At 38.7% G+C, this 9,588-nt stretch overlaps 1 protein-coding gene across 1 annotated transcript; it reads right to left on the bottom strand.

The window, feature by feature from the left end:
* Positions 1–2,739: 2,739 nt before the first annotated feature.
* LOC144703021 (putative LRR receptor-like serine/threonine-protein kinase At1g53430) lies at positions 2,740–9,483 on the bottom strand. Its single transcript, XM_078575094.1, has 24 exons — positions 9,233–9,483; positions 8,399–8,567; positions 8,255–8,326; positions 8,116–8,187; positions 7,956–8,027; positions 7,802–7,873; positions 7,653–7,724; positions 7,506–7,577; positions 7,369–7,440; positions 7,224–7,295; positions 7,066–7,137; positions 6,881–6,952; positions 6,698–6,763; positions 6,549–6,614; positions 6,428–6,466; positions 6,287–6,336; positions 5,828–6,198; positions 5,480–5,675; positions 5,255–5,398; positions 4,759–4,877; positions 4,471–4,681; positions 3,540–3,777; positions 3,307–3,457; positions 2,740–3,221 (listed from the first exon to the last, which is right to left on the bottom strand). The coding sequence occupies exons 1-24, from the start codon at positions 9,333–9,335 to the stop codon at positions 2,856–2,858; spliced, it is 3,009 nt and encodes a 1,002-aa protein (XP_078431220.1). The 5' UTR covers positions 9,336–9,483; the 3' UTR covers positions 2,740–2,855.
* Between the last annotated feature and the right edge of the window lie 105 nt (positions 9,484–9,588).

Consider the following 9,588-nt stretch of genomic DNA (forward strand, 5'->3'; position numbering starts at 1 on the left):
GAGAGAATAGAAATTAAGGGTATTGAATAAGAGAGATAGATGAACTTGAAATCCCTTGAGTTTTATTTATTATCATTTTGAATACATATCTTCTTGAGTAATCAATTTCCTGAGTATACATTACATTGCATAAATATTATCATGAATACAAATTATATGTCAGATATTTGTTCTTAACACTTGACAGTCATTGATTTCTTTTTGTGGATTTGATTGATATGACTTGAACTCTCAAGAAATTTAAGAGGATTGTAGACATCATCTAGAGTAGGCTAAGTGGACCAAGGAAACAGAAAGTTGTGTGGTCTGTGAGAAGGTGGAGGACTCACACATCCAACAAAGCTAGGCAGGCCAAGGATTAAAAACTATTCGCTAAACTTTTTAATTTTTGATATCTAGTGTATTTCCTTTTTCCAAGTGTTTATACTCGGGGGGAATTAACCTTGGGTTGGGGATTTCAAAAACTTCAGGTCGCATATCCCTGGGACAGGAGTAAGGGACTATCCCTAACCTGTATAAAATCTGTGTTGATATCCTTCAACCCTTATACACCAGATAGGTAAAAAATCCTATAAAATATTAAACTAGGAAATTGAAGAATTTCTAATTCATCCCCCTTCATAGACGTAACCCAGCCATTACAAAGTAACAAATATGCTTCTTGAATTCATCTATTGATAAATCCATATTAGTCCGCCCATTATATCATTCATATTAGAAACAAAATTAGACGAGTTAGGCTCTTAGAGAGGATCTATAACATTAAATACTTATCTGAGGACCAACAAGCACCAACCTTTGCTCACCAAAGAAGAAGTGGACCGTTAATCTAATTTAGTGGATCTTTAATGTGCTCAAAACCATCTTCGTGATGGTTCTACTTAAATCTTTCATTAGGAGGCCAATGTATCTCTCAGGTTAGGTCTCTAGTAACCAATAAAAAGAATGAACTTAAAAATAAATAAACTCAGTAAAAATGATATTCCAAATACAAATGATATCCCATGGATGCCCACTTTCCTGCTGGTCGACCAATCCTAGAGGCTATTTTTGAATCACTTCTAATGGACGCTAGGGCATAGATGTGAATGTGATAGAATAATTAAAATACCCCTGAAATTTCTGCTTAAAAATCATCTTGGGTCATCAGATATCACTCATTCAAGTTGGAACATTCAAAGCCCATGCTTTCCTAATATCTCACCTCTGACGTGCAAAAAATCTACAAAATTACCAGAAAATATAGATAAATTAGAATATCACTGTTGAATAGATTTTATCATTCTAAGATATAATCATATGCATGTATGATCATTTGAATTAAATTACACAGGCCAAAATCTATGTTATTAATACAACAACTAGAATGTTTTCATACTCTCCTATTGAAACTAATCCTACTCCCTCAAGAATGTCTGATCAGTTCTCTATGTTCTCCATGTATCACTAAACTAAGAAGACATGTGCATGAAGTGTTCAATCCATTAATCAAATTTTAAGAACGAATTATCCTTGCACTAATTTAGACAGTTTCCTTCTCAGGATCATGTGCATCAATTTCCTCCTGGTTTAGAAATACCTTGTGAAAAATAACAGAGATATTTACTAATCTCTTGCTATAAAATCATAATTATAAATGTTCCCACTGCTCTGAATGAAAAAGTGGGCCCCCTCATCTCTTCATTAGGTGGCTACTAAGTGCTTGGACTCCCCTCTAGCCTTCCTCCTACTTAAAAATAGCATACTGACAGTATCCTGAGAAAATACCTTCTTATGAATTTTCAGAAAATTTATTCACTAACCTAATATGCTTCTGATTTATACTATATTCTACCATGATCTTGTGGTTATATCAATGAGAAGCTTTTTTACTAAATTCTCTCACAGAGATGATATCTTATGATAGAAGTGAGATAGTTAGAATTTACATAAATTGTCTACAAGATCAATAGGACATAGACAAAAAGTCTCTAATCTTTTTGAATCAATATATGTAATATAGAGCATGTCTAATGTGCTGGGACAAGTGATAGAACATGTTCATGTGTTTCAGAGGTAGAAAAAATGTCTACCTCTAGGTCCTACAGACACCTTACCTTGCAATGAGATATCAAGAATTCCGTGATCAAGAACAAGTGGATATTCCAAGTCTCGTACTTTATTCTACTATTTTTGGAGACTCTATCTCTTTCTTATATGCCACAAACATGTCTCACATTATACCTTAAAAATAATCATCCCAAATTTGAAATCAAAAGGCAAAGAGAAGAACAATGGTGAATATGTATAGTGCAATTTCTCCATGCTGACCACTTAATCATTTTATTCTGCTAAGAGATTGAAGATCATTCAAGTGATTTAGCAAATCCAAAATATTTATTCAATAAACTACCTCACAAAAGACTTTTAAATTCAGGGTTTATTCTACAAGACTTGATTCCTCACTTTCCATCCCCAACAGCAAAGAGGATGATCAAGAATTCAATGATCGAGGAACAAGTGAATATTCCAACTCTTGCAATTTATTGTACAATTTTTGGAGACTAACTATCTCTTTCTTTCATCCACAAACATGTCTCACATTATGCCTTAAACTAATCATCCGGAATTTGAGATTAAAAAGCAAAAAGAAGAACAATGGTGAATATGTAATTGTATTGTGAAAAGTATAGTGCAATTTCTCCATGCTGACAACTTGATCATTTTTTTCTGCTAAGAGATGGAAGATCATTCAAGTGATTTGGCAAATCCAAAATCTTTATTCAATAATCTACCTAACAAAACACTTGTTAAATTCAGGCTTAGTATGTGGCAAAAGCCCATTGGTGGAATAAACAAACTTCTCATTCTTAGCACTAGGAAGAGGAGGCAAAGCGCGAATGGTCATCCTCTTTGCTGCTGGGGATGGAAAGTGAGGAATCGGCCCACGGCCCATCAGTAGAGAAGGCGGTGCTCTGCCCATTCTGGGATACCTTCTCAAAGCCCTTGAACCTCTTCTCCATGCTCTCCGTCCGAGTTATCTTCATGGCTGGGACCTGCACCGCCACGTGTCCTTCCAGCATGGACACCACTGCTGACATGGCGGGACGCAGCGAAGGAGAAGGGTTGGTGCAGACCAAGGCCAAGTTCAGCATCTGCTGGGCCTCCTCCACTGAGAAGTTTGGGCCCAAACCCGGGTCCACTAGATCCAATAAGGTACCTCTCTCTTGTAGCACATAGGCCTGCTCAAAGTAAACAATTAAAAATGTTTTTCCATAAATTCAGGTTTGCTATTTTAGACAGGAAAAAGGAGAATTGGGGATGTACCCAGTCAAGGAGATAGACGAAGTCCTCTTTGGGGCGGCAGTGGGCATTGCTTTTCCCACTGACGATCTCCAGTGTGACGACGCCGAAGCTGTACACATCCGCCTTGTCTGTTAAATAGCCCCTCATGGCGTATTCCGGAGCCATGTAACCCCTGGAGAAAATAAAATAAAATTGGACGTTGAGAAGTAATTTGATTTTTTTTTTTTGGTTTTAATAGTTGGGAATATACTAACATGGTTCCAGCTATCCGAGTGCTGATGTGGGTATCTTCCTCTTCGTCCAGTTTTGCAAGTCCAAAGTCTGAGATTTTAGCATTTAGGTCCCCGTCCAGAAGAACATTTGTTGTCTTGATGTCACGGTGGACAATCTTTAGGCGCGATTCTTCGTGCAGATAAGCAAGGCCCCTTGCTATTCCTATGCAGATCTTGCGCCTTGTTTGCCAGTCTAACTCCAGCCTTAACCCTTCTGGACCTGGCCACAACATACAGAAATATTTTGAACGGCTCACCCCACTGCATTGGATCTAAAAATTGGTATTTGTATGATCAGTTGGATCTATCGATTTCAGTGCTGAAGAATAGAAATATAACAAAATGACAAGGCAAAGAAGTTGGGCAAAAATTACCAAAAGCGTGTGACAGGAAGGGAAAAAGACAGGCGAAAGGACAAGAAAAATCCCTTCATCAAATAAAGAGATTCCCATTTCAGTCTATCCATGATTGATGAAATTGAAGATTAGATCCATTTTTCATGAATTGATCTAATGGGTCCGATTTTCATCGAGCCATTTTGATCGCGATGTTGAAATCTAGTCATCTCAGAACATCGCTAATTCAGTTATCATGAAACGCTCTGGAACAAATATTTATTCTTGACTTTTTTATCAGAGCAATATGCTCCAGATAAATTTTCTTCTTCATATGAAACTTCAATCGTTCAACATGCCAGATAACTATGTGTACTGATTGTAACCAACAGATGAATCGACTTTATGTAAACATAACACTTCGTACGACAGTTGGGCTGGATAATATTTTCTTCCTCATCCGAATCTTCATTGAACTTGGACGATGAAGTTTTGGATTCATTGACTTCATACCATGAATCTGAATATGTATATTAGACCTTGTAACCAGGTGAAATAATAAAGAACAAAAAACTCACCAAAAAGGGCACGGGCAAGGCTGTTGTTCTCCATATATTCATAGATTAATAGCAGCTGGTTTCCTTCAATGCAGCAGCCATAGAGTTTGACGAGATTTGGGTGCTGCAGGGCTGATATCATGCCAATCTCGTTGACGAATTCCCTATTTCCTTGCTTTGACTTGGACGAGAGCTGCTTCACTGCTATCATGGACCCATCTGGAAGAACGCCCTGGAATATTGCAGCAAGTTAGTGAGGACAGAAATCGGTTGACCAACCCAGTAGATTTCAAATTTATGAAGACTAACCTTGTAAACAGGGCCAAATCCACCTTCACCAATCTTGTTCTCCGGCGCAAAATTTCCTGTGGCAGCCTTAATTTGCTTCAGACTGAATGACCCCGTCGGCAGTTCCAATCCTTTGAGCTCTACATAGAAGCAAAAGAAAAGGCCAAGACAACAATCAGAAAAGTATGGAAGATTGAGCATAAACGGAGATTTGTTTATTCATATGGAATGTAAGATTTGTGAGGAATGGTCCAGTATCTATCCAAATACTAGAACAAAAAAATTTTGAAACCAGTGTGTAGGTCTCTGCCCATGAAGAAGTCTTGGAAGAGAGACTGAACAATTGGAAGAAAGATAATAAGACGCCAACGCATAGAGGCCAGGATCTATGTCCTAGTTAAACAACTTCTTGACTGCACTCCTTAGAGGAGGGCTAGAAGTATTTAAAGGGCATTACACTAACGAAAAATGACAAAAATAGCAACTAATCACATTGTGTTAGTATTAGATGTCTCACCGTTTTCTTCTTCAGCTTTCTTTCGCAACCAACACCACAAAAGGCCAAAAATCACAAGCATCAGAAAGACAGTCGAAGACACAACTATTCCGACAAGTGCAGCAACTGAGAGCTTCTTGTCTTTATATATGCGCGGTGTAAAGTCTGCATTAAAATTAAAATTAAATTGTGATCGTCATTTTAATTATCAAAAAGTGTAAAAAGTAACTTTTGCAATGAGCGTACTTGGCGTTACAGAAATTGCAGAAATCAGAGGCCCATAGACGCCTCTTCCGGGAATAGCATTTGTCCCTTTGCCAGACCACTTGAAGAGGATTTCCAAAGTACTGCCTTCCACAAGAGCAGTAAAATTCCTGATCACTGCCTTTCCAGTCCCATTAGCGGCCTCTGCAATGTTAAAGTCTTTTAAAACCCATTGCCCCTGTTTCAATGCAAAAAAATCATCTTTTGAGTACAAAAGACAAATTATTCAATCTATGTCATCCAGAATTAAAAAGAGGACAAGATTAAAACTGCAAAATACAAGTTGTCAAAAGAACATTATATAACTCAAGAGCTAGTCGATCAAAAGACCTGGATTGCTATATCGAAAAGACGCCTTCCAACGCTATAAAATGTCTCGCCATCTATTAACATAATTTCAGCAAAATGTAGTCTGACAGTATAATTCCCAGGCTGCAAGCATAGACCATAATACTTAAGAGAGAGAGGGGTCAAACGAGCATGAGTGTACAGCTGTGCATCTGGCATACTCAGTGCTGTCACATTCTCTGCAATATATGATGCTTTGCTTTCACCAACATAGTTTCCAGTGCTGCTATAAGCCCACTTTCCACTAGAGGAAAGAAAATATTTAGACGTCCCGTCCAGTGATGGATCGCTTTCATAGTCAATCCCATTAACAATCGTCCCTTTGCCGCCACAGTCAATGAAAAACTCATAATCTGAAGGCATAGAGAAATAATTAGGGTTAGAAAGGATATTTTACAAAACAATCATATTTACAACCAAAAGCTAAATAATCATACTCACTTTTTGGTACTCCACCACAGGGGAGGTCTTGCCTTAAACATGAAGCAATCCTGTCACAGTCACAGAGTGGAACACATGAGTAAAAATTTGATCCAGGTTATGAAAAACAGACATCTGTGTCTTTAGGAGAAACAAACGTACGAGTCGCTTGACGTCACTGAAAAACTGGCAGCGTAGTTTCTAAAAAGTTGGAAAAAGAGATTTTTCTTAGGTCCCAGAAAAAGACATTGAATAATTCCTGGATGAAGTAAGAACAAGGTACCGTGATTCTTGTTCACAGTTAGGAGGCGCCGTCAAGGGATTAGTGAACAAGTTTTCAGAAACATCCCTGAGACATTCATTGTTATGTCATAGAGTGAAGAAATATGAAGAGCATAGGTAGTATGAATAATCAAAGATAGAAACACATACAAGTTTTGCCTGCTTCTCCGGATCCAATCAGGAATTGACCCATTAAGTCTGTTGTTCGTAAGAAACCTACACATAAAACAGCAGTAAAAACGACAGAGCACAAGAAAACTTGAGTAAAGATAGTTAAAAAATCAAATTGATGACAAGTGATAATTCAAAATTGAGACGATCGGATTATCATACATAAAGTTTATGTCCTGCAGATTGACGAAATTGTCAGGTATTTGCCCCGTCAAATTGTTAAAGCTCAAATCGCTGCAAGGGCAATGCAAGTCTTTATGTAAGATAATAGGACATTCAGCTCCAAAATAATTTTTGATAATAGGTCTATATTTTTGAATTAGGAGTAAGGTATTTAGGAGACTCACAGGACTTTTAATTTTGTCAAACTGCCGACAAAACCAGGGATGTTCCCAGTAATCAAACAATTGCGTAGAACCCTGAATTGAATTTCAAGAACGGTTTATTCCCAGTAAATATTTATAACTTTAGATATGATATCCAAAAAGGACATTCGTAGACTTACAGTTGTTGCATGCCGACCATTTCCTCGATTGGGGGGAAGCTACCATCTGCATTCTTCAGATCAGAGATTCTCCTATCGAAATAGTGCCAAGATATTTTATTATTTCAGTCATGAAATACAAGGACGTGATAATAACCACGCGTACAGCTCTGTAATTCTCTTCATTGCAGAGAACTCCGGGGGGAAAGGTCCCTCCAAAGACGTGCCTTGCATGTCACTGTAACAAAGGAAATAAAGTGAGGACAAAAAAAAGAGCGAAAACGGGAATTCATGTAAACTGACAGTCTCTGAAGTCCTGTCCAGTTCCCAATGAAGGTCGGGATTCTTCCTGATATTCTGGTTCCGTCAATTCGACTGCAAGAAAATTAGATCATTAAGTCAATCAACTCTTGCAGAATCACCACATTTACAAGGGTGTTATCCACGTACAAGTCAGCCAGGTTCTTCAGGTTACCAAGCGTTTCTGGAAGCTCGCCAGTGAAGTCGTTGGCTGAGAGTAAACTGAAAAGGTGACATGCGCAGTCAAGTATCATCATCACTGAGTCAAAATTAAGTTCTTAAAACCGAAATATACTCACAGTCTAGAAAGATTGACCAAGTTTCCAATACCCCGGGGAATCTGCCCTTGAAACGCATTGTTCTCCAATACGCTTTAACAAATCATCAGAAAATAAGGGATTATGTCAACCAGAAATAGTTATAAAAAGAATAAATCGTTGATCCAGGCCTTACATTGACTGTAGAGTGGAAATCCTACCAATCTCCTCCGGAATTGGGCCTGAGATACGGTTCCCCAGAAGCGATCTGCAGCAGTATAATAAAACGGATTTAGACGAATTTTCTTTAAAAATGACAAAACAAAATTATCATCGACACAAATCTGCAGATTTACAAGTTTCTCAAAGGGAGCGAAGCCCAAGCAGCGGCAGGCATTGAACCGTTGATGTAGTTCCGGGTGAGATCACTGTTCATATCAACAAAAATTAGAAAAACACACAAACATTTGCCTAAACATTTGGCTGAGAACTTACAGAAGAAAAAGGGAAGTTAGATTTCCAATCTCCTCAGGCAGTACTCCCGTTAAATTGTAGCCCTTGATTTCTCTGCAATCAATGCAATTCCAAAATGAGAGAAGGAAACGGAGAATAACATGGAAAAACAGAGATTCATCGTACATGCTGACGACGTGACAGACATTGGTGGTCGTGTTGCAGTTCCCGCAAGAGATGTTGTGAGCGAGAGAGCCCTTGCTTTGAGCCACCCAATCGGTGCAAGGATTTACACTGAAGTTCCATAGTGTCGGCGGTATCTTCAATTTCTCCGCTACTTTTTTGAGCGCGTCGACTGCATTCCAGATGGGGAAATCATTAGTTTCTTCAAGATTAACTAATAGTCGAAGAAGATGATTTCATGAAGAACCAGTTTCAGCGGCGTGATTTCAATTTTCAAAAGGAAAAAATTGGAAATTTCGGAGAAAAACCATCGAAAGAGGTAAGACGAGCGATCAGCGTCAACAATGAAGCAGAAATTTCTGAGCATGAAAACAAATGCTACAAGAACCAAACGGATCAGTAGAAACGCCGTTACTTCTCTTTGATTTCTAGCTTATTTTCATGTTTTATTTCGAGCATACTCATTAGGGTTTTGCAGAGGACTACTGTTGATAAATTTCGTCAAGATAAACCAGTCGCCATAGTTTGGACATGCTTCAGCGGTGTGGTTTCATTTTTACGAACAAAATTTTGAAAAATTCGGAGCAAAAACTACTGTAAGAAGTAACACGAGCAATCGGCACCAAATGATGAAACAGAAATTTCTGAGGATCACGCAACTACTGCAAAAACAAACGGAATCTAAAGAAACGCGGCAACAAGAGGATTCACAGACCCGAAATTCATTCATTTCTTGCAGCATATAATAACTAAGAAGCCCCTCTACCTACTACTTCCGTTGTCTGATTCATTTGAAGAAGGACAAAAAAATAACTAACGAGTAGAAGTTCGTCCAACCTTCTTCTTTGGGAAGGATCTGCGCCCGAGATCCGTAAAGACATAAACTGAGAGTCGCGGACAAGAGTAGCAGAAGCAGGGCTACCGGCGTAGCCACTCCCATCTCGATTCAAAAATCGAAACAAGAAGAGCTTGAAGAACGAACAGATCTGCGGATAGTGCTAATAACTGGCAGAGTCGATCTCCCCCAAAATGGTTGATCCCGGTTGTATTCAAGGAAGAAATATCAAAATTTTCCTCCGGATTGCTGTCCGTGGAGCCCGCAACTCTGCGAATCAACCCTCAGCAACGTCGCCGACGTTTCTCCCGCTCCAATCTCCTTCCTGTGCGGCCCCACAGATAGCGACGCGGAAAAA

This window comes from Wolffia australiana, chromosome 5 (assembly GCF_029677425.1).
Source record: "Wolffia australiana isolate 7733 chromosome 5, ASM2967742v1".
Lineage (NCBI taxonomy): Eukaryota > Viridiplantae > Streptophyta > Magnoliopsida > Alismatales > Araceae > Wolffia > Wolffia australiana.

What these genes read in the sequence shown, in the direction of transcription:
- LOC144703021 (XM_078575094.1), bottom strand. Translation starts at nt 9,335, where the DNA reads ATGGGAGTGGCTACGCCGGTAGCCCTGCTTCTGCTACTCTTGTCCGCG. An exon ending in GATCCTTCCCAAAGAAGAAG is followed by an intron (nt 8,568 to 9,232) that starts GTTGGACGAACT and finishes TCTGGAATGCAG; the next exon opens with TCGACGCGCTCAAAAAAGTA. An exon ending in CTAACTTCCCTTTTTCTTCT is followed by an intron (nt 8,188 to 8,254) that starts GTAAGTTCTCAG and finishes TGATATGAACAG; the next exon opens with TGATCTCACCCGGAACTACA.